Source organism: Pongo pygmaeus, chromosome 8 (genome assembly GCF_028885625.2).
Source record: "Pongo pygmaeus isolate AG05252 chromosome 8, NHGRI_mPonPyg2-v2.0_pri, whole genome shotgun sequence".
NCBI lineage: Eukaryota > Metazoa > Chordata > Mammalia > Primates > Hominidae > Pongo > Pongo pygmaeus.
In genome coordinates this window covers 73,601,908-73,626,794 of record NC_072381.2, presented here as the reverse complement: position 1 = coordinate 73,626,794, position 24,887 = coordinate 73,601,908, and the positions used below count along the sequence as shown (strand labels likewise).

The following is a 24,887-nucleotide window of genomic DNA, read 5'->3' as shown; positions in this document are numbered from 1 at the left end:
CGGCGCAATGGAAGCCCTTAAACCGAGAGTATCCGGGATTATTTTTCCGCGCCGTGCGGTGCGTGTCCCGGAAGTGACGCATGGCCAAGGCCGGGCGGCCGCCCTGCCCCCGCTTCCTTTCACGCTGTCGCTGCACGTAGGTGGTTGTGGCCACTGTGCCCGGAGGGAGGCGGCGGTGGCCAGTAATGCCTGGGAAACTCCTCTGGGGGGACATTATGGAGCTGGAAGCACCCTTGGAGGAGTCCGAGAGCCAGAAGAAGGAGAGGCAAAAGGTGCGCTGAGCATGGGCCGCGCCTCCTTTTGGGCTGCGCCGGCTTGGGCGGGGAGGGGAACTGTCTGTCCCTGATGATGGCCTGTCAGAACCGGGCCGGAGCATCCGAGGGCCTCCCTTCGCGCCGCCCTCGGCCCTCTGAGGTCGCTCAGGGACCGTTTCCACCTCCACCCTCCCGACCTGGAGAAAGATGGCCCTGGGCCTTGGGCCTCTCCCCCGCGTGGCCCCTCAGCCCTTCCCGTTGGCGCCTGAATCTCAGACGGGCAGACTCAAGCTCCCATCACCATGGAATCTGTTCTTTCTCTCCTTAAGCAGTGACGCTTGTCATTTCATTTTCATTGGCCCTCTTAGAAGATGATTAAGAAAAAATGATTGCTTTGAATATGTGTTGCTTCTGTCACCCCGTCCCCTGTGCAAGAATCCTGGGGAAAGCGATCTTAGGTTTACAAACCTCGATAACTAGTCTATAGAGGCTTAAGAAAAAGTGTCACTGAGACTTGCCAGGATTTGTCAGTGATGGAGATCGTGTGGGTTGCATTATTAATAGCCTTTACTGTCAGTATTTTCATTCAATCCGCAGGTGTTTATTGAACCTAATTTGTACCATACTCTTTGCTGAGCACCAAGGAGGTTAAACTAAATAAGTAAAGAAATGGTCTCTGCTTTCAAGGAGCCTGTAGAGGAGTTGTAGTCTTTCCTGCTCCCACCCCCCCGCCCTCCAAAAAAAAAAAAAAAAGGGAAAAGAAAAAAACATCCCGAAAACTCAGAGGACTTAGAGGATCACAGGGTGCTGAAAAATGCCCAGGTAAAATTATCACTGGAGACATTTGACCTGGAAAAAAGAAAGCAGCTGAAGAGGCTAAGGTGGCAGTATTCGAAGGCTGACATTCAACAAAAGAATGAGACTTATTTTGTATAGCCTTAGAAAGCAGAATCTACCTCTCTGACCTTATCACTAAGGTAAACTTGCCATTCCAGCTAACACTTTTATTGTGCTAAAATACACATAACGTTTATCATTTTAACCATTTTTAAGTATATAGCTCTGTGACATTAAGTATATTTACATCGTTTTGCAGCTGTCACCACCATCCATCTCCAGAACTTTTCATTGTCCCAGACTGAAACTCTGTGCCCATTAAACACTCACTTCTCATTCCTCTCTCCTTCCACTCCTGGCAACTACCATTCTGCTTTCGCTCTGTGAATTTGACTACTGAAGGTACCTAGAGTGTAAGCAGAAAACCAAGCAGGTATTTTAAAAAAGGCGTCTTTTGAAATTCTTGTCTTTTGCATCCCAATCCTGTCCACCTGTCAAGGCCTAGTTTATGTCTTTCCTGACAACCCGAATGTACCGTTATCTAGTTTCAGTGGCTATCTTTATCATTTGATTGACATTTGTTATGCATTTCTATGTAAAATTAGTTCATTTTTCCTGTATGTATCCCACATATTTCCCAAAAGTTCTTGAGGAAAATGACCAAATCTTTGTCCATCCTTATGTTTCACTATCTTGTTTAAATTGGTGGCTTTCACATTGTAAATTCCCCAGAAATACATGTTGACTGCCCTTTAACTATGAAAGATAACCAGAGATTTGGAAACAAATTGGAATACCAACTAAAAGAAATAGAGCATCAGAATACAGGTCTGGTGGCTAGCTGCAGTGGCTCATGCCTGTAATCCTAGCACTTTGGGACGCTGAGATGGGAGGATCGCTTGAGCCCAGAAGTTTAGGTAGAGTTTTGTAGAGACCCTGTCTCTACAAAAAATGAAAAAATTAGCTGGGCGCGGTGGCTCACACCTGTAATCCCAGCACTTTGGGAGGCTGAGGCAGGTGGATCACCTGAGGTCAGAAGTTCAAGACCAGCCTGGCCAACGTGGTGAAATCCCATCTCTGCTAAAAATATAAAAATTAGGCCGGGCATGGTGGCTCAGTGCTGTAATCCCAGCACTTTGGGAGGCTGAGGCGGGTGGATCATGAGGTCAGGAGATCGAGACCATCACGGCCAACATGGTGAAACACAATCTCTACTACAAATACCAAAAAAGGCCAGGTGCAGTGGCTCACGTCTGTAATGCCAGCATTTTTGGAGGCTGAGGCAGGTGGATCACCTGAGGTCAGGAGTTCGAGACCAGCCTGGCCAACATGGTGAAACTCCGTCTCTACTAAAAATACAAAAATTAGCTGGGCATGATTGTGCATGTCTGCAATCCCAGCTACTCAGGAGGCTGAGGCAAGAGAATCGCACGAACTCGGGAGGCTGAGGTTACAGTGAGCTGAAATTGCACCACTGCACTGCAGCCTGGGTGACACAGGGAGACTCCATTTCAAAAAAAAAACCAAAAAACTCAAAAATTACCCAGGTGTGGTGGTGCATGCCTGTAATCCCAGCTACTCGGGAGGCTGAGGTACAGGAATCGCTTGAACCCGGGAGGCAGAGGTTGCAGTGAGCCGAGATTGCACCATTGCAGTCCAGCCTGGGCGACAGAGCAAGACTCCGTCTCAAAAAAAAAAAAAAAAAAAAAAAAAATTAGCTGGGCGTGGTGGCAGATACCTGTAATCCCAACTACTCAGGATGCTAACGCAGGAGAATTGCTGGAACCCAGGACGCAGAGGTTGCAGTGAGCCAAGATCACGCCATTGCACTCCAATCTGGGCAACAAGAGCAAAACTCTGTCTCAAAAAAAAAAAAAATTAGCCAGCCGTTGTAGCTCGTGCCTGTAGACTCAGCTACTCAGGAGGCTGAGGTGGGAGGATCACTTGAGCCAGGGAGGTTGAGGTTACAGTGAACCATGGTTGAGCTACTGCACTCCAGCCTGGGAGACGGAGTAAGACCTGTCTAAAAAAAAACAAAACTGAAATGAATGGTGGTCTGGTATTGAGGTGAGGATAACTTTGGTTCGGATGTGTTGAGATATGGAGCTGGTCCTTAGATTCTTAGAGTTGGAATGTAGGTGAGGAAGGGAGTCTGGAAGTACGTATTGAGCCAATAAATAGTAATAAAAGTGAACATAGAGAACAGATACTCAAGGAGCATCCACTGGAGGAGGAAGGAGAGGAACCATTGAAGAAGATATGTGGTAGAGGTAAGAAGATAGAGGTAAGAAGGGAATATAAAGTGTAACTGAAACCAAGTAGACGGAGAGTGCCAAGCATTGTGGGTCTAAAGTGGAATAATTTATTTAATCACCTTGAGATGTTACCGGGCTTAGACCGAGAGGTCTCCCTTTGCCTTGCTTCAACTTCTCCCTATAGTGTAGGGCCCAGAAGCAATTCAAGCCCCAAGACTGAATCGATAAATAATCTTTTTTTTTTTTTTTTTTTTTGAGACGGAGTCTCGCTCTGTCTCCCAGGCTGGAGTGCAGTGGCACAATCTCGGCTCACTGCAAGCTCCACCTCCCGGGTTCATGCCATTCTCCTGCCTCAGCCTCCCAAGCAGCTGGGACTACAGGCGCCCGCCACCATGCCCGGCTAATTTTTTGTATTTTTAGTAGAAACAGGGTTTCACCGGGTTAGCCAAGATGGTCTCGATCTCCTGACCTCGTGATCCACCCGCCTCGGCCTCCCAAAGTGCTGGGATTACAGGCGTGAGCCACCACGCCCGGCGATAAATAATCTTATTTTTCTGTAGAACGTATTGGTTTGGAAAGATGTGGGCTAGTGCAGTTAACTGCAGATCAGATGATGTAATGTGTAACTGCAAAGCATTTTCACACATATTGTTCAATTCTCACAGCAATTCCAGTTTTATGGATGAGAAAATTATATGTGAAAGAACTCTAAAAGTTGTGTAAGTTATGGTGAACATTTTGGTGGTAGTAGTTTTTACTATCACTAATCACTGCTATCTATTTTGAATATTTGACCAGGTAATTCATTTTTTTGAGAGTGGCCGAGATTATAGGCGTGTGCCACAACACGCAGCTAACTTTTGTATTTTTGTAGAGACGGGGTTTCGCCATGTTGGCCAGGCTGGTCTTGAACTCCTGACCTCAGGTGATCTGCCCAACCTTGGCCTCCCACAGTGCTGGGATTATAGGCGTGAGCCACCACGGCTAGCCACCAGGCTAAAGTCCTAAATTCCCAAATCATTTATTGTGTTCTGTAAATATCACACTGGCCACTAGTTTGACATTTTAAAATTGAAGTTGAAAAATAGTGCTTTTTAAAAAAATTAACTAAATTTAAAACGTAAAAAAAAAAAAAAAATTCCAGGATTACTGTCCTTCCGTGGAAGTATAACAATTGGACTTCTATATGAATTATATAGTTTCGTTTTGTTTTCCTTTAACCTGTGAATTGTCAAAGTGCAGGGGGGAAGCATAATGTGAAAAGAGAATGGGCTTTCAAGTCAGGCAGTGCTAGATTCAATTTCTAGTACTTACAGCTGCAGGAAATCCCACGTGTGGATCTTTGGCAAGTTGCTTAACCTCTTGGAACTTCTGTTTCCTTGTCTATAAAATGGCAAAGGTGGCTGGGCGCAGTGGCTCATGCCTGTAATCCCAGCACTTTGGGAGGCCAAGGCTGGTGGATCACCTGAGGTCAGGAGTTTGAGACCAGTCTGGCCAGCAGGGTGAAACCTCGTTTCTACTAAAAATACAAAAATTAGCTGGGCGTGGTGGTGTACGCCTGTAGTCCCAGCTACTTGGGAGACTGAGGCAGGAGAATCAGTTGAACCCGGGAGGTGGAGGCTGCAGTGAGCCAAGATTGCGCCACTGCACTCCAGCCTGGGTGACAGAGCAAAACTCTATCTCAAAAATAAATAAATAATTAAATAAAATGGCAAAGGTAATACAGGTTCACTATCCCTTATCCAAAATCCTTGGAACTAGTTGTATTTTGGAATTCAGAATTTTGGGGATTTTTAGAAGGGTAGCACCCTGGTAGGGTTTGGGGCCCGAAACCTGTAATCAAACACCTTAATATTAAATATGAGTGGTCATACTAAGCGGGATAAATAAAGACTATAAAGAGCCTCACATTAGTTCAAGTTAAATTTTGCCATCAAATGAGTTCAGGTAAGGTTTTGCCTCCAAATAAGTTACAAAAAAACTTTCGGTTTTCAGAGCTTTATGGATATCGCAATTTCGGATAAGGGATTATGGACCTGTACTTCCCTTATAGGGTTGTTGTGAAGATTTAAACAAGATAAGCTGAAAACACATTACACAGTGCTGGGTAGGTATTCCATAAGTATTAATTTTTTTCTCTTGCAAATGTTGGAAGTTTTTGCTTGTTTAGTAATTTATAATTCTGGGGTTGTCTTTCTTTCCCTAAGGAGAAACCGTCTTAATTTTCCTTAAATCTTATGATGGGATTAGAGAGGGGCTAGAGGCTGAGTCTTGAGAATGCTAGGAAGGGGATGAGAAAGATAGCAAGAGTTGAGGCTTAGAGCTTGGCATTAGTAAGCAGTCTGGATTTCTAGCAGGTAGGTTTTCAAAGTAACTGTAGATTGAGCTGAACTGGTGGGGGAGTCACACTCTAACTTCTCTAGAGTCTTAAAAGAAAACCTCTGACCATCTTGTCATGCTTCTTTGTTTGTTCACAGAGTGACAGAAGGAAGTCAAGGCACCATTATGACTCGGATGAGAAATCAGAAACAAGAGAAAATGGTGTTACAGATGACCTGGATGCTCCCAAGGCCAAAAAATCTAAAATGAAAGAGAAGCTAAATGGAGACACTGAAGAAGGATTTAATAGACTTTCAGATGAATTCTCCAAATCTCATAAGTCAAGAAGAAAAGATCTACCAAATGGAGATATTGATGAATATGAAAAAAAATCAAAGCGAGTATCATCCTTAGATACTTCTACTCATAAATCAAGTGATAATAAACTAGAGGAGGTATGGAAGCTTTTTATTTTGCATTTGACATTATCATTGAACTATAGGTTGATTTGATTTTTTTAGGCTAATTAGAATTGATTCTATAGTATTTCTTGATTAGTGTCTAGTACTCTTAGTTGCACTAGAGTGTGTACAGGTGAAGCCTGAGCCTTTTTTCCTTTGGCCCTTGTTTATTTCACTGTATGGCCTTTTTCTTGGGGCGAGGTGGGAGCAATAGTCAAATTTAAACCTTTTCTGTACATTTGGGTTCCTAAAGTTATTCGGAATTGCTTGATGGTTATCTACTTGAATTTCTTTTCTTTCTTTTTTCTTTTTTTTTTTTTTTTGAGTCAGAGTCTCACTCTGTTGCCCAGACTGGACTGGAATGGCACAATCTCGGCTCATGGCAACCTCTGTCTCCCGGGTTGAAGCGATTCTCCTGAGTCAGCCTCTCGAGTAGCTGGGATTACAGGCACGCACCACCATGCCTGGCTAATTTTTGTATTTTTAGTAGAGACTGTGTTTCTCCATGTTGGTCAGGCTGGACTTGAACTTCTGACCTCAAAGTGATCCACCTGTCTCGGCTTCCCAAAGTGCTGGGATTACAGGCGTGAGCCACCACACCAGGCCGATAATTAGTAATTCTTTATATTATATAAATATAATTGCTGATATTCATATACATTTGAGCTTAATGCATAATCTTTGGGGAGCATTGGGAAAAAATGTTGAATCCTTGTCTTATGGCCTTTTTTTTTTTATTTGTGAATTTGCTGTTTGGCAGGAAGCACATGTGTTTGTTGATCTAAATAAGGTCCTTTAAATCTGTATTGCTAGCAGTGGAATCTATGGCTTGCTTCTCACTTTGGTGGGATTTTGCCTGGTAAAATCTGTGTTATAATAGGTTTAACAGTTTATTATTTTGTTTAGATCACATGAGAGTTTAGGAATTCTACTTAAAGGAATTTATCCTATGGAGATGATCAAGAGGTGTGCAAAGCTGTATGAATAAGTATTCTTATCATAGTAATGTTGTTGATAATAGCAAAATATTTAAACATCCTAAATGTCTGATAGTAGACAGTTGGTTTAAATAAAACATACTATAGCTGTGTAATAGAATACAGCTATCCCAAAGGGTATACAATAGAAAAGGTAGTCATTGTATCTTGTTAAAAGAAAAAAATAGGCTGGGCGCAGTGGCTCACGCCTGTAATCTCAGCACTTTGGGAAGCTGAGGCAGGTGGATCACCTGAGGTCAGGAGTTCCAAGACCAGCCTGACCGACATGGTGAAACCTGTCTCTACTAAATACAAAAAAATTAGTTGGGTGTGGTGGCGCATGCCTGTAATCCCAGCTACTTGGGAGGCTGAGGCAGGAGAATCGCTTGAACCTGGTAAGCGGAGGTTGCAGTGAGCCGAGATCACTCCATTGCACTCCAACCTGGGGAACAAGAGCAAAACTCCATCTCAAAAAAAAAAAAAAAAAAAAAGATTATAAAATGGTATATACAGTGTGATTTAATTTCTATTTTAAAAATTTTATGTGCATAGAGCGAAGATTGGAGGAGTATGTTTCAAATGCGGCTTTAGCTGAGTGGATTATAAATAATTTTTAAATTTGTTTCTGTTTCCTCTGTAGTTTTTAAAGTTGCCTTTTTTTTTTTTTTTTTTTGAGATGGGGTCTCACTCTGTCACCTAGGATGGAGTGCAGTGGTGTGATCATGGCTCACTGCAGCCTCATCCTCCCTGGGCTCATGTGATCCTCCCACCTCAGCCTCCTGAGTAGCTGGGACTATAGGCGTGTAGCACGATGCCTGGCTAATTTGTGTATTTTTAGGAGAGATGGTGTTTCATTCACTATGTTGTCCAGACTGGTCTTGAACTCCTGGGCTCAAGTGATCCACCCACCTTGGCCTCCCAAAGTGCTGGGATTACAGACATAAACCACTGGGCCCTGCCAGTTTCAAAAGTTTCTACAATGACAGTGTATTGTTTATTTTTTGTTTGTTTGTTTGTTTTTTATAGAGACGAGGTCTCACTGTATTGCCCAGGCTAGTCTTGAACTCCTGGGCTTAAGTGATCCTACCACCTTGGCCTCCCAAAGTGCTGGAATTACAGGCATGAGCCACCACGCCTGGCCAACAGTGTATTATTTTTATAATTTTTTTTATCATAAAAAGGTAACAGCAGCATTGAGGTTTGTTTAAATGGCATGCCATTTGAATTTGAAATTATTTTTTATCTAATTCCAAGTTTGAAAATTGTTAGTGTGTGTTTCTTTAAACACATGAACAATAAAGCTTACTGGGTAGACATACTGTTTTTGTTCTATGTGCACATTAGTATACAAAGTTTTTAATAAATGTTAAATGATAATCTCATGCTAACTTGTATATATGTGAAAGAAATCTTGAAGTTTACAGTAACTTTCTCTTGTATTAGCAACCTAAATAAAAAAGCTTTCAAAAACTGTAGAATAAATTTTTAACTTATTTTCAGAAAAACTTTACATTCCTCATTCTATACTTTCTTTTAGCTTAGTTTATAGGCTTGTGTTAATCTTTATAATTTTGTCTACACCTGTATGATTTAGATTAATAAATAACCTTTTTGGCTGGGCATAGTGGCTTATGCTTGTAATCCCAGCAGTTTGGAGGCCAAGGTGGGAGGATCTTTTTTTTGTTGTTGTTCTTCTTTTGAGACGGAATTTCACTCTTGTTGCCCCAGCTGGAGTGCAATGGTGCAATCTCGGCTCACTACAACCTCTGCCTCCTGGGTTCAAGCGATTCTCCTGCCTCAGCCTCCCGAGTAGCTGGGATTACAGGCATGCGCCACCACACCTGGCTAATTTTGTATTGTTAGTAGAGACAGGGTTTCTCCATGTTGGTCAGGCTGGTCTTGAACTCCTGACCTCAGGTGATCCACCTGCCTTGGCCTCCCAAAGTGCTGGGATTACGGGCATGAGCCACCGCGCCTGGCCAAGAGGATCTCTTGAGGCCAGGAGTTTAAGATCAGCCTGGGTAACATGGTGAGACCCTGTCTCTACAAAAAATAAAAAACTAAGTGAGCATGGTGGCATGCGCCTGTGGTCCTAGCTGCTTGGGAGGCTGAGGTGGGTAGGATTTGAGCCCGGAGGTTGAGGCCACAGTGAGCTGTGATGGTGCCACTGCACTCCAACCTGGGCAACAGAGTGGGACCCTGTCTCAAAAAAAAAAAAAAAAAAAAAGTGTTCCACTAATTTTCCTTGTAAGTTAATCTGTACAAAATTAAAAACAGTAAATGAGGAAGAGTTGAGTATGAATTATATTATTTAGGCCATTGATTTCATTTTTACAGACCTTAACACGTGAACAGAAAGAAGGAGCCTTCTCCAATTTTCCTATTTCTGAAGAGACTATAAAGCTTCTGAAAGGTATGCAGTTTGGTTGTTGTTGTTGTTGTTTTGAGACGGAGCCTCGCTCTGTTGCCCAGGCTGGAGTGCAGTGGGGCAGTCTTGGCTCACTGCAACCTCTGCCTCCTGGGTTCAAGCGATTCTCCTACCTCAGCCTGCTGAGTAGTTGGGATTACAGGCGCGTGCCACCATGCCTGGCTAAGTTTCATATTTTTAGTAGAGACGCGGTTTCACTATGTTGGTCAGGCTGGTCTCAAACTCCTGACCTTGTGAACTGTCCAAGTTGGGTTACCAAAGTGCTGGGATTACAGGCGTGAGCCACCATGGCTGGCCCAAAGGTATGCAGATTTAATGGATATGCAATTAAAAATCTATCACTAGATTTTGTAAAACTCCTGTGCCTTTTCTGACCAAAAGGAGAACATAAAAAGCATAGAGAAGTAGCTCTTCTTTAATTGCACTTACTTTTACATCATCCTTTTCAATATTCTGGCTTGTTTTTAGCTTTAAGATTTATATGCATACGTCAGAAGTTTAGACTAATTTTTTAGTAATTCTTGTTTGTGGTAGGAATAACTGTGTCACCAGGTATTATGTCTTTAGGCAGACATAGAAGAATCATGATTGTCATTTTCAAATGAATATATTTTTTCCTAATGCTAGTTGTAAAGAAGTATTTTAATTAAATCTCATTTTACAGGTCGAGGGGTAACATATCTCTTTCCTATTCAAGTTAAGACCTTTGGTCCTGTATATGAAGGAAAAGATTTAATAGCTCAAGCACGGACAGGAACAGGAAAGACATTCTCTTTTGCCATCCCCTTAATTGAAAGACTCCAAAGAAATCAAGAAACAATTAAAAAAAGCCGCTCACCAAAGGTAATCGTTATAGGGGGTAAAAGCTTTAAATGTTACTCTAACAGAAAGGGAAAGAAAGTTACACGAGTCCTAAGTTCTAATACCCCCAAGGTAGAGAAGTTAGCGCTGTGGCATAAAGCAAAAATATGTTGTTTTTCACAAAAAGAAATTTCAAGCAAAGTTAAAGTGAAGTAGTTTTTGCACATGAATGTGATGTGCATGGATCCGTAGATGTCTTTGATAATTTCATGAATTATAAAGCCGGTATATCTTATTTACAATTTATATATTTAGTTGACCCTTTTCTTCTCTTTTCTTCCGTCCTGACCTTTGCTTTTAAGCAAATGAATTTTCTAAAGAGGTGTTCATTTATTTGTCATTCAGTAAATGTTCAGCATCATTTATTTCAGTGTTGCCTTTTTTTCCCTTTAGTATGGAATGCGTCGTGAATTTTCATGTCATCCTTGTGCAGGGGTCATGCTAATCTTCTCTGTGTCATTCCATTTTTAGTGTATGTGCTGCTGAAGTGAGCACACACAGATGGACTTTTTAAGAAGAGTATTATAGAAATGATATTGCTAGTTTATATATTATTGGGGTACTAGATATCTGTCTTATTTTATAAATGTAAAATCAACCAACAGAGGGGACTAGTAAAATGTAAGCCTAAAATTTGACTTAAAAAGCAGTGTGCACTCAAGGTTTGTAAAAGTGAAGAAAAAATCAGCATCATAATATGAACAGCTGCATGACTAAAAGTAATTTGTTCTTTGTAGGACTCCTGAGTGGTATTATAAGAGCAAATTAACACACATAAATAAATATAATTAAATCATAATAGTGTTGGATCAGCTATCCCAAATCAGGTTGGCTGTGTTGACTTACAGGATAAATATTTTTGGAGAGTTATGTTTTTGGGGTGAAATTAGGAAAAGACTGAAATAGGACATAGGATATAATCTCAACACTGCTTTTTTTTTTTTTTTTTTAAAGACAGGGTCTCACTCTGTTGCCCAGGATGGAGTACAGTGGGGTGATCATGGCTCATTGTAACCATGAACTCCTGGGCTCAAGCAATTCTCTCTTCCTCTCAGTCTCTCCAGTAGGTAGGACTGCAGGCAGGTGCCACTACACTTGGCTAATTTTTTATTTTTTGTAGAGTCGGGGTCTCATTATGTAGTCCAGGCTGGTTTTGAACTCCTGGCCTCAAGTGATCCTTCCACCTTGGCCTCCCAAAGTGTTGGGATTACAGGTGTGAACCTCCACGCCTGGCCCCAAAGCTGCCTTAAACAGCTTTTGTATTAGAAAGATGTTAATGGAGATTCCAGCTCTGCCATTTCTAGGTGTTTGATTTTGGGCAAGACTTTAATTCTCTGAGATACAAGTCTCTCATTTACGAAAATGGTGTAATAATGCCACTCATGGGTTTTTATGAGAATCAAATTAGATAATTCCTGTAAAGCATTAGTTCCTAGCACATGGTGAACATTCATTCGTTTAACAAACATTTTTGAGTTTCCTGTACTGTACCAGGCACTGTTTGAAGTGTTAAGGAATACAGTAACCCAACCTGACATAAATTCCTGCCTTCATGGAGCTTACATTTTATTGGGTGAGATAGACAATCAGCAAATAAGTAAAATATCAGTATCTTAGGTGGTTTAAGTGCTGAGGAGAAATGATAAAGAGGGGCAGGGGGATATGAAAATGGGCTTGGGAACCTCACTGAAGAGACCTGAAGGAAGTAAGGGAGGATATAATAAATATATGCTGCTGTTCCTTTTACTATTTGTGATGTGTCTTTAAATACTGCAATATTAACGTTGAGATTCCTAGTTTTAAATGCACCTAAAAAAAGTCTTCTCGGTTTTAATTTAGATATGTCTTTAGAAAAGTATCTTTTTGTTTTTTAAACCTCTCGCTCAGGTACTTGTTTTGGCTCCAACAAGGGAACTGGCAAACCAGGTAGCCAAAGACTTCAAAGATATAACTAGGAAACTCAGTGTGGCGTGTTTTTATGGTGGAACATCATATCAAAGCCAAAGTGAGTAAATATGTATGATAGACTTGCAAAGACATATTTGATACTCATATATAAATAAATAATGTGAAAGTGTGGATTTTACATATTGGTGGCATTTCTCTCTTCTCACAGTTAATCATATTCGAAATGGTATTGACATCTTGGTTGGAACACCTGGTCGTATCAAAGACCATCTGCAGAGTGGCCGATTGGATCTTTCTAAACTGCGACATGTTGTGCTTGATGAAGTGGATCAGATGTTAGATTTAGGTTTCGCTGAACAAGTTGAAGATATTATTCACGAATCCTACAAAACTGGTATATCCTAATTCAAAATAAGCACATTAGCAATTATTCTTCAATCTTAAATGCAAATGAGTTTTTATTTAATAATTTTTATTGCAGTGTCCCCTGCGTTCTAACAAAACTAAAATAATTTGGTATCTCTTCTGTCCTTGAAAAAGAAAGTATGATAGCATCATTTTAACTATTTGCTTAGCTTTCTATGCTTTATTCTATTTTTTTTTATAGTCAGTAGTTAGATTTACTAACTCATTTTATTGATTTCTTTGTTCATTGTTCCTTCTTAAATTCTCACTTTCCTTTTGGGTTCAGTTCTCTTCATACTGTCCCCCAGTTTTGCAAGTTGAAAGTTTTAATAATTGCAATGAAGTCTGTGTGTTAAAAATTCACCCCAAGTTTTACATTTTTCATTATTTTTTTGAAGCTTGGGAGGATTTTTAAGAGCTGGCTACATCGTGGGAAATTAATAAAACATTTGAATTCTTTTTGTTTATTTAAGATTCTGAAGACAATCCTCAGACTTTACTTTTTTCTGCAACTTGCCCACAGTGGGTATACAAAGTTGCAAAAAAATACATGAAATCCAGATATGAACAGGTTGACCTTGTTGGAAAAATGACTCAAAAGGCTGCAACTACTGTGGAAGTAAGTAGCTTTCCAGCATGATAGATTTTAGCTTTTAGTTGGTATTTACTTTTGACATTTGTTGAAGCTAAACTTAAGTTTTGGGTACCTCTTCACGCCTAGTCTTCCTTTTCTGCTCTTAGTAAGACACCTATATATTTTTATAGTCTGAGACTGAGTAGCAGAATAGAATAAATAGGGCGAAAAAAAGCGTACGAATAGGCAGGTCCTAATAGGAAACACACAAGCAGCCATAGAGACAGATTTGAAGTGTTTCTTTCTCTCTTTAAAGCTGCTCAAAAACAAAAACAAAAAACAAAATATTTACAACGTGACAAAGAAGGCGATTTATATTTACTAGAAAACAATAGTGCAGAGATAATTTGTTAAAGCTGAGGTGAAAAAAAGTTAGATCCTCATCCCATTCCCCCAAACCAAAAAAATTTCTCAAAGATTTAAAAAATTAAGCTGTAAAATAACTTAAAGCAGACATAGGTGAATAAAGAGTTTTTTGATTTCAGGAAAGGGAATACTTTTCTAACAAAGAAATTGGGCCGAGCATGGTGGCTCACGCCTGTAATCCCAGCACTTCGGGAGGCCAAGGCGGGCAGATCACTTGAGGTCAGGAGTGTGAGACCAGCCTGGCCAATATGGTGAAACCCTGTCTCTACTAAAAATAGAAAAATTAGCCAGCCTGGTGGCGGGCCCCTGTAGTCCCAGCTATTTGGGAGGCTGAGGCATGAGAATCACTAACCCGGGAGGTGGAGGTTGCAGTAAGCCGAGATTGCTCTGTTGTACTCCAGCCTGGGTGACAGAGGGAGACCCTGTCTCAAAAAAAAAAAAAACAAAAAAAACCCCACAGAAGTCAGAAGAAGAATCCATAAAGGAAAAGGGTTATAATTTTGACTCCATGAACGTTAAACCAATGGCATGTTTAAAAAAATAATTAGGGCCGGGCGTGGTGGCTCACGCCTGTAATCCCAGCATTTTGGGAGGCTGAGGCGGGCGGATCATGAGGTCAGGAGATCAAGACCATCCTAGCTAACACGGTGAAACCCCATCTCTACTAAAAATACAAAAAAATTAGCCGGTCACAGTGGCGGGCGCCTGTAGTTCCAGCTACTTGGGAGGCTGAGGCAGGAGAATGGCGTGAATCCAGGAGGTGAAGCTTGCAGTGAGCCGAGATCGCGCCACTGCACTCCAGCGTGGGTGACAGAGCGAGACTCTGTCTCAAAAAAAAAAAAGGAAAAAAAAAGGCTGGGTGCGGTGGCTCACGCCTGTATTCTGAACACTTTGGGAGGCTGAGGCGGGCAGATCACGAGGTCAGGAGATCGAGACCATCCTGGCCAACATGGTGATACCTCGTCTCTACTAAAAATACAAAAATTAGCTTGGTGTGGTGACCCGCACCTGTAATCCCAGCTACTTAGGAGGCTAAGGCAGGAGAATTGCCTGAACCCGGGAGGCGGAGGTTGCAGTGAGCCAAGATCGCGCCACTGCACTCCAGTCTGGAGACAGAGTGAGACAACATCTCAAAAAAAAAAAAAAAAAAAGAACTAAAGGTAATATTTACACTATTTATGACAGGCAACTAGGTAACATGTCATCTTTCTATTTAATAGTTGCATATGTATGCGTATGTAGGAAAGACTAGGTGACTAAGTGAATAGTAGTATCTGCAGAATGTAATGCAGTGGTTAAAAACAATTAGTGATAAAAACCAAATTATACAATGATGTATAGAAAAATTACACTATTTAAAAAAATACACAAATAGTGCTAAATGGATTCCTTAGGCATTTATGTAAATATACGAACACAGGTTGAAAGAATAAACATCAAAATAATGATTACTTCTGGGAAGGGGCATGCTGGATGGTAAAAAGAAGCTTTGTGGGCCGGGCATGGTAGCTCATGCCTGTAATCCCAGCACTCTGGGAGGCCGAGGCGGGTGGATCATGAGGTCAGGAGTTCTGAGACCAGCCTGGCCAACATAGTGAAACCCTGTCTCTACTAAAAATACAAAAATTGGCTGGGCATGGTTGCGCACACCTGTAGTCCCAGCTACTCAGCAGGCTGAGGCAGGAGAATTGCTTGAACCTAGGAGGTGGTAGTTGCGGTGAGCTGAGATTGCGCCACTGCACTCCAGCCTAGACAACGGATTGAAACTCTGTCTCAAAAAAAAAAAAAAAAGAATAAGAAAAAAGAAGCTTTTTATTTAGTAATGTTTGAAAGTTTTGCAGTAAGAATGTAAAATGTATAGTAAAAAACAGTTGATAAGGACATTTTCAAACTTATAAAATTGAATAGTAAATTGAATAGAAAGATTGAATAGTATAAAGAATATGATGTACCCATTACCTATTACCAGTCTTTAACAATGATCTTTTCTTCACCCCTGCATTTGAAACAATCCCAGTCATCATTTCATCTTCAAGTAATTGTATGTATTTCCAAAATGATAACTAAGGGCTCTTTAAAACCACAGTCAGTATCACAGTAGAAGAAAAACAGTGATTTTTTTTTGAGATGGAATTTCATTCTTGTTGCCCAGGCTGGAGTGCAATGGTGTGATCTCAGCATACTGCAACCTCCACCTCCCCGGTTCAAGTGATTCCACCTGCCTCAGCCTCCCGAGTAGCTGGGATTACAGGCGCCCACCACCACACCTGCCTAATTTTTTGTATTTTTAGTAGAGACTGGGTTTCGCCATGTTGGCCAGGCTGGTTTTGAAATCATGACCTCAAGTGATCCGCCTGCCTTGGTCTCTCGAAGTGCTGGGATTACAGGCGTGAGCCACTGCGCCTGGCATAGTAATTCTTTAATATCATTAAATACCTAGTGTGCACATTGCCCTCGCTGTCTTTTTTAAATAGTTTGTTTGAATCTGGATCCAAATACAATTCTTACGTTGCTACTGATTGATATACGTCTTAAACATTTTATAATCTATAGTTCCTTTTTTTTTTTTTTTGCAATTTTCTGTTGAAAAAACTCATTTGTTGGCCAGGCACGGTGGCTCACACCTATAATCCCAGCACTTTGGGAGGCCGAGGCTGGTAGATCACCTGAGGTCAGGAGTTCGAGACCAGCCTGACCAACATAGTGAAACCCCGTCTCTACTAAAAATACAAAAATTAGCAAGGCATGGTGGCACGTGCCTGTAGTCCCAGCTACTTGGGAGGCTGAGAAAGAAGAATCGCTTGAACCCAGGAGGCGGAGGTTGCGGTGAGCTGAGATCGTGCCACTGAACTCTAGCCTGGGCGACAGTGTGAGACTCCGTCTCAAAAAACAACAACAAAAAAACTCATTTGTTTTATGAGTTTCCCATAGTCTGTTTTGCTGATTTGCATCCCTGTGGTTTTTATTTTTACTTATTTTTTTACTGTTAACACCACTCAAAAGATGTGGTGGGTTTTCTTGTTTGTTCGTGTTGTGTTTTTGTTTTTGTTTTGAGACAGAGTCTTGTTCTGTCGCCCCGGCTGCAGTGCAGTGTGGCATGATCTCAGCTCATTACAGCCTCCATCTCCCAGGTTCAAGTGATCTCCTTTTAGTAGAGATGTAGTTTTGCCATGTTGGCCAGGCTAGTCTGGAAGTCCTCACCTCACATGATCCACCTGCCTCCGGCTCCCAAAATGCTGGGATTACAGGTGTGAGCCACTGTACCTGGCCTCCCCGTAAGTATTTTAACATACATATCTTTTTTTTTTTGAGACAGAATTTCACTCTTGTCGCCCAGGCTGAAGTGCAGTGGCACAGTCTCGGCTCACTGCAACCTCTACCTCCGAGGTTCAAGCGATTCTTCTGCCTCAGCCTCCTGAGTAGCTGGGATTACAGGTGCCTGCCACCATGCCCAGCTAATTTTTGTATTTTTAATAGAGATGGCGTTTCACCACGTTGGCCAGGCTGGTTCAAGCTCCTGACCTCAGGTGATCCACCTGTCTCGGCCTCTCAAAGTGGTGGGATTACAGGCATGAGCCACCGCGCCCTGCCTATATATATCTTTAAGTAGAGTGCCTTATTTACAATTGTTTAAATTGAGGTAAAATTCACATAACTAAAACTAACCATTTTAAAGTATACAATTCAGTGTCATATAGTACATTTAGAGTACACAGCCATCATTTCTATCTAGTTCCAAACATTTTCATCACCCCAGAAGGAAACCCAACACCATTAAAGTTACTCCCCATTCCCTCCTTTTTTTTTTTTTTTTTTGAGACAGAGTTTAGCTCTGTTGCCCAGGCTGGAGTGCAGTGGCCTAATTTTGGCTTACCGTAACCTCCACCTCCCGGGTTCAAGCAATTCTCCTTACTCAGCCTCCCGAGTAGCTGGGACTACAGGCGCCCATGACTAAGTTTTTGTATTTTGAGTAGAGATGGGGTTTCACCATGTTCCCTAGGCTGGTCTCAAACTCCTGACCTCAGGTGATCCGCTGGCCTTGGCCTCCCAAAGTGCTGGGATTACAGGCATGAGCCACTATTCCCAGCCTCCATTCCCTCCTTTCTTTATCCACTGTCAACCACTAGTCTGTTTTTTGTCTCTATGGATGTACCTGTTTTGGATATTTCACGTGCAGTCATGTGCTGCATAACGATGTTTTGGTCAGTGGTGGATCATATATATGATGGCACATGCTCGATGGTGGTCCCATAAGATTAAAATGAAGCTGTCCTATACAGGTGTATCAGTTTTTATCTTTTATACCATATTCTTACGGTGCCTTTTCTATGTTTAGATATGTTTAGAGACGCACATACTTACCATTGCCTACAGTGTTCAGTACAGTAACATGCTGTTTAGGTTTGTAGCCTAGGAGCAATAGGACATACCATATAGCCTAGGTGTGTGTAGTAGGCTATACCCTAGGTTTGTGTAAGTACACTCTTTGATGTTTGCGTAATGATGAAGCTGCCTAACAATACATTTCTCAGAACATATCCCTGTCATGAAACAATGCGTGACTGTAAATGTAATCATACAATATGTGACTTTTTATGTCTTGTTTCATTCACTTAGCATAATGTTTTTGAGGTTCATTCATATAATTTTTATTATGTACAATGAAATGTAAAATCTTGTGTACATTTGCCTATTTTTGAAAAATTCATATGTGTGTAACCCAAACGCTTATCATCATATCGAAAGTTGCCATCATCCCAGAAAGTTCCCTCATGCCCCGTCCCAGTCAGTATCCCCAGTTCAGAGACAACCACTGTTTGATTTTTCTTCCACAATTGATGGGTTTTGCCTATTCTAGAACTTCATATAAATGGAATGATACGATACTGTATGTGCTCATTTTCTGTAAGATTTTATTCGGCTTTTTTTTTAAGGTTCATATTGTTCCATGTATATCAATAGTTGGTTTCTTTTAGTTGTTGAATGGTATTCTGTTTGAATATACTGCAGTTTGTTTATTCTTTCGTCAGTTTATTGATGACCATTTGTCTGTATTGTTTTTAAGTGCTGTTGAGGAGACTCTTTGTCTTACAGTCTCCCAGGAAGGCTAATTCTTGACCAGATAGAAAAAATACACAAGAGAAATTTTTTAAAATAATTTTAATGAAACAAATAATGTGGTATTTTCATTCTTCAAAGCATTTGGCCATCCAGTGTCATTGGTCTCAGAGGCCAGCAGTTATTGGAGATGTCCTTCAAGTCTACAGTGGGTCTGAAGGGAGGGCTATTATTTTCTGTGAGACCAAGAAGAATGTAACTGAAATGGCCATGAATCCACACATAAAACAGGTAAGTCTTTTTTTCATGCTTTCTCTAATTGAAATTATGGGGATGAATCACTGAACGAAAATTATATTGTCCTTTGTGGACCAGATTTGATAGTCATTCTCAAAATTGAGTTGTAAGGCTGGGCATGGTGGCTAACACCTGTAATCCTGTGACCTGATAAGTCAGGATAGAATTTTATCAGTTTTGTTTGTTTGTCTTGAGACAGGGTCTCCCTCTTATGCCCAGGCTGGAGTGCAGTGGGACAATCATGGCTCACTGCATTCTTGACTTCCTGGGCTCAGGTGATTCTCCCACCCCAGCCTCTTGAGTAGCTGGGACTACAGGTGCATGCCACAATGCCCAGCTAATTTTTTGCATATTTTTTAGAGAGAAGATTTCACCATGTAGCCCAGGCTGGTCTTGAACTCCTGGGCTCAAGCAATTCCACCCTCCCCTTGGCCTGCTGAAGTGCTGGGATTACAGGTGTGAGCCATCACACCTGACCTCTATCAGATTTTATCAGGTTTTTTTTTAAGACTTTGAAAATGTGATCTGGAAAATATAAAAGTTGAAACAAAATGAATTTCTATGGGTAAGAGAGGGTAATATTTTAGAGTTGTGTTACAAAACTACAAATTTTTATTAAATTAATAAATCAGCATACTAAATCCATGTGTTTTTTTCTTTCTTAAAAAATATCTTTTGGCTGGGCGTGGTAGCTCATGGCTGTAATCCCAGCACTTTGGGAGGCCAAGGTGGGTGGATCGCCTGATGTCAGGAGTTCAAGACCAGCCTGGTCAACATGTTGTAACCCCATCTCTACTAAAAATATAAAAATTAGCCGGGTGTGGTGGTGGGCGCCTGTAATCCCAGCTACTCAGGAGGGTGAGGCAGGATAATCGCTTGAACCCAGGAGTTCAGTGATGTCACGGGGAGCTGAGATTGTGCCACTACACTCCAGCCTGGATGACAGAGTGAGACTCCATCTCAAAAAAAAAAAAAAAGGAAAAAAAAAACTTTTAAAGAAAATGTCAAACATGGAGAAAAGTTGATAGAATCATGTAAGGAACCCCTATGTATTCATCCACCAGCTTCAGTAATTATTTTATCTATATGCTAACCTACCTCTTCTTTCAGAAGTATTTTGATGCAAACCCTAGATATCATATTATTATATCCATAAATGTTTGGGTATGTATCTCCAAAAGAAAAGGATTTTCAAAAAAAAAAAATAACAATACTGTTATCACATCTAAAAAATTAATATTTAGAAATATTCATTTCACATTATCAATTTTCTTACAAATGGTTATTTTCTTTTATTGTTTGTTTTCTTGAATCTGAGTCCAAATAAGATTTTTACATTGTGTGATTATTAAGTTGCTTTTAATATATGGATTACTCCTTTATGTATTTTTTGTAGCTTTTTTTGTTTAAGAAACTACATTGCCATAAATCTAGAGTATTGCTTCCCCATGATGTCATTTAACATGTTCCTCTGTCTTCCATATTTTCTGAATATTCAGGTTTGTTTGTTTGTTTGTTTAGGGCAGAACTACTTCATAGGTGGTGTACTTCCAGCAGGAGGTATATATGTCTAGTTCTTTTTGTGATGCTAACATCCACCAATAATCAATGCCATCAGTCCTTATGTCAGTGTCTCTCCAGTCATTTTTGTTGTTTGTGACTTGTTATTAAGTAGATTCCTGAGAAAGGGCTTATGGAAACAGTATCGCCTATTGATAAAATCTTGTTGGTGACTTTATACCTGAAAATTATTTTGGCTGTATATAAAATTCTTGGTTCACATTTTCTTTCCTTCATTGTCTTAAATATGTTACTTTACTGTTTTTGGAATAAAGCATCGGTATAAAAAGTGAGATGCCAGTCTAATCTTTTTTCCTTATATGTGATTTTCTTAAAATCTTTTTTCTAAGTGATTTCCTTTAAAAGTCAGTAGTTTTACTAGAATATATTTTGGTGGTGTTCTTTGTCAGTTTTTCTGGGTATGCAGTGTACGCTTTCAATTTGTAGTTTCATATGTATTTTTTAAAAGTTTCAGCAAAATTTTCTTGAATTACAATTTTTAGCATTTGGTTTTACAGTTGCTTTGGTTTTCTTCTTTAAGGACTCTTGTTGTGCATATGTTGGCTGTCTTTTTTTGAATCTCCCTTGTCACATCAAATCTTTTCTCTCTTTTTCCTTATTCAGTTTTCAAAATTTCTCTCTTTTTTTTTTAAGAGACAGTATCTTGCTGTGTTGCCCACATGGGAGTGCAGTGGCTATTCACAGATGTAATCATGGCACTTGATAGCTTTGAGCTCCTCTAGCTGGAACTGTAGGCATGCACCACTACACATGCCTCAAAATTTCGCATTTTTAAGAAATCTGTTGTGTTTATTCAGTCTTTTACTCTTTCTAGTATAGTCTTAATTTGTGAAAAGTTATCTTTTATTTCTACTTCTTTCTTGAGTTATTTTATCTCATTGAAAAACTGAAAAGTTTTTCTTGATTTTTGTTCTTTACTATAGCATTAAAATTTTTTCTTTTAGCAGGCATGGTGGCTCACACCTGTAATCTCAGCACTCTGGGATGGTAAGTCTGGAGGATTGCTTGAGCCCAGGAGTTCAAGAAAAGCCTGGGCAATATAGTGAGACCCCGTCTCTACAAAAAATAAAAAAATTAGCCAGAGATGGTGGTGTGTGCCTGTACTCCCAGCTACTCAGGAGTCTGAGGTGGGAGAACTTCATGAGGCCAGGAGCTAGAGGTTACAATGAGCTATATGATCTTGACGCTGTACTCTATCTTGGGTGACAGAGTATGACCCTTTATCTCTCTCTCTTTTTTTTTTTTTTGAGAGTCTCCTTCTATTGCCCAGGCTGGAGTGCAGTGGTACAATCTCGGCTCACTGCCACCTCTGTCTGCCTCCTGGGTTCAAGCGATTCTCCTGCCTCAGCCTCCTGAGTAGCTGGGACTACAGGCGCATGCCACCACACCCGGCTAGTTTTTGTATTTTTAGTAGAGACGGGTTTCACCGTATTGGCCAGGCTGGTCTCAAACTCCTGACCTTGTGATCTGCCTGCTTTGGCCTCCCAAAGTGCTGGAATTACAGGTGTGAGCCACCACACCTGGCTGAGTATGACCCTTTCTCTTAAAAAAAAAAACAAAAAACTGTGTTTGTGTGTGTGTGTATATATATAACTTTAAAAACTTTTATATATTATTTATATATTTAATATATATAATATATATTTTATTTTTTTTTCTGAGATGGGGTCTCTGTCACCCAGGCTGAAGTGCAGTGGCATGATCTTGGCTCACTGCAGCCTTCACCTCCCAAGTTCAAGTGATCCTCCCACCTCAGCCTCCTGAGTACCTGAGACCACAGGTGCATTCTACCATGCCTGGCTAAGTTTCATTTTTGTAGAGATGGGATCTATGTTGCCCAGGCTGCTCTCAATCCTGAGCTCAAGCGATCCACTTGCCTCTGCCTCCCAAAGTGCTGGGATTACAGTCGAGAGCCACTGTGCCCAGCCAATACATGATATATATGTATATTTTATTTTATTTATAATTTTTTAATTTTTTGTTGAGACACAGTTTCACTCTATCACCCAGGCTGGAGTGCAGTGGCAAGATCTCGGCTCACTGCAACCTCCGCCTCTTAGGTTCAAGCGATTCTTATGCATCAGCCTCCAGAGTAGCTGGGATTACAGGTACACATCACCACACCCGGCTAATTTTTGTATATTTAGTAGAGATGGGGTTTCACCATGGTGGGCAGGCTGGTCTCGAACTGCTGACCTCAAGTGATCATTTTGCCTCGGATTCCCAAAGTGCTGGGATTATATACGTGAGCCACCATGCCCAGCCATATATGTTTGTTTGAGTTCATTCAAAATGGTATGCTTTTATTTGTTTTGTGGATAAGCTTTTCTAGATCACTTTATTTGTGGAGATAGTCTGCTTTTTTTTTTTTTTTTTTTTTTTTTTTTTGAGACAGAGTCAAGCTCTGTGGCCCAGGCTGGAGTGCAGTAGTGTGATGTCAGCTCACTGTGACCTCTGCCTCCCAGGTTCAAGTGATTCTCCTGCCTCAGCCTCCAGAATAGCTGGGATTAGAGTAGCTGGGATTAGAGTCGCTGGCACCATGCCCAGCTAATTTTTGTATTTTTAATAGAGATGGGGTTTCACCATTTTGGCCAGGCTGGTCTAGAACTCCTGACCTCAAATGATCCGCCTGCCTAGGCCTCCCAGAGTGCTGGGATTACAGGCATGAGCCACCCTGTCTGCCAATTTTTTTTTTTTTAAGAGACAGGGTCCCGCCATGTTGCCAGCGTTGGAGTGCCTTGGCTATTCACAGACACAATAATGGCACACTGCAGCCTCTAACTCCTGTCCTTAAGGGATCTTCTCTCATCAGCCTCCTGAGTAACTGGGACTACAGGCATGTGCCACTGTTCCCAGCTTATTCTGCTTCTTATTGTTTTTTTCCTTCCTAATTACTTTCTGTGAGATTTGACTGTGATCTCTTCTGTTGCTCATTGTTAAGTTAAACTTTGAACTTCAGATGGGAAGGCATTGGTGAGAATACTTCTGGCGTCACAGCTCTAGAGCTGCTGCTTCTGTTATTTTTGTTCGTGCTTAAAAATATAGTCTGTAAATTATATCTGAGTAGAGCTGTTAAAAAAAAAAGGTCTACTTTCTAGTTCTAGCTGTGTCTTTCCTCATTTTTCTCTGTATCTTTTTTTTTCTTTGATCCTGTTATTCTTGGCATCCTTAGTTTAGATCCTCTGTCCAGCAGTTTCTCCTCAGTGTGGTGCTTTGTCCTGGAAAGTGAGCATTGGCTGTTAGTTTGGAAAGTTTTTATAGGGCCCAGCTTGCTCCAATCCCTGCAGACCTTAACTCTGGCTCCTCACAATCACCCTCAAGTATATAAAAATCCTCCCAGGTTCAGCTGCTGTTGTCAACAATTTGAGAATATGCCTTCCACGTAGCTTTTCATTATGCTTTCAAGATGGCAGACCTGAAAGACTGGGTCCCTGAATCACCTGTTCTTAGGACTAGCAAATTCCCCCACATAGATACAAGAATTATCCTTCCCTGCTCATGTTTTTTTTTTTTTTTTTTTTTTGAGAAGGAGTTTTGCTCTTGTTGCCCAGATTGGAGTGCAATGGTGCAATCTTGGCTCACCACAACCTCTGCCTCCCGGGTTCAAGTGATTCTCCTGCCTGAGTCTCCCAAGTAGCTGGGATGGCAGGCATGCGCCACCATGCCCAACTAATTTTTTTTTTGTATTTTTAGTAGAGACAGGGTTTCTCCATGTTTGTCAGACTGGTCTTGAACTCTCGATCTCAGATGATCCACCCACCTCGGCCTCCCAAAGTGCTGGGATTACAGGCGTGAGCTACCGTGCGCCACCGTGCCCGGCCTCTGCTCATGTTTTAGAAATCATGAGACCATTTTGTCAGTTATTTGTTACATGTGTCGTCTGTGGAGTTTTAGTTTTGTTTTCCTAGTTGATGTGTGTTATGTGGGAACTAGAGACTCAAAGTCACTGTCTTCCCCAGTGTCATTTTAACTAATTGTATAGCATTAGCTTTGATGTTTAAATGTCCAATATAGGCCAGGCATGCCTGTAATTCTAGCACTTTGGGAGGCTGATGTGGGAGGATCATTTGAGGTCAGGAGTTTGAGACCAGCCTGGGCAGCATAATGAGACACCATCTCTATAAAAAGTTAAAAATTAGCCAAGGCCAGCTGCAATGGCTCACGCCTGTAATCCTAGCATTTTGGGAGGCCGAGGTAGGCAGATTGCCTGAGCTCAGAAGTTCGAGACCACCCTGTGCAACATGGG

The 24,887-nt window shown here is 41.1% G+C and overlaps 1 protein-coding gene and 1 non-coding gene across 5 annotated transcripts in view; one reads left to right on the top strand and one right to left on the bottom strand.

Annotated features, from left to right (window-relative positions):
* Nucleotides 1–6: 6 nt before the first annotated feature.
* The window catches only part of LOC129006698 (ATP-dependent RNA helicase DDX50), a 46,499-nt gene continuing 21,618 nt past the window's right edge, over nt 7–24,887 (top strand). Inside the window, exons 1-9 of one of the 4 annotated variants that reach the window (XM_054436645.1) lie at nt 134–272; nt 5,342–5,453; nt 5,824–6,120; nt 9,441–9,516; nt 10,196–10,374; nt 12,280–12,397; nt 12,509–12,694; nt 13,179–13,324; nt 18,905–19,054. In XM_054436645.1, coding sequence (XP_054292620.1) covers nt 5,932–6,120; nt 9,441–9,516; nt 10,196–10,374; nt 12,280–12,397; nt 12,509–12,694; nt 13,179–13,324; nt 18,905–19,054 — 1,044 coding nt within the window. In that variant the 5' untranslated portion in view covers nt 134–272; nt 5,342–5,453; nt 5,824–5,931. Of the gene's footprint in view, nt 273–899; nt 1,232–5,341; nt 5,454–5,823; nt 6,121–9,440; nt 9,517–10,195; nt 10,375–12,279; nt 12,398–12,508; nt 12,695–13,178; nt 13,325–18,904; nt 19,055–24,887 lie in introns of those variants that run through there. The other 3 variants (XM_054436646.2, XM_054436644.2, XM_054436647.2) reach the window with 3 other exon arrangements.
* On the bottom strand, nt 10,781–10,887 carry LOC129006934 (U6 spliceosomal RNA). Its single transcript, XR_008492127.1, has one exon. It is a non-coding gene; the product is annotated as a U6 spliceosomal RNA (small nuclear RNA).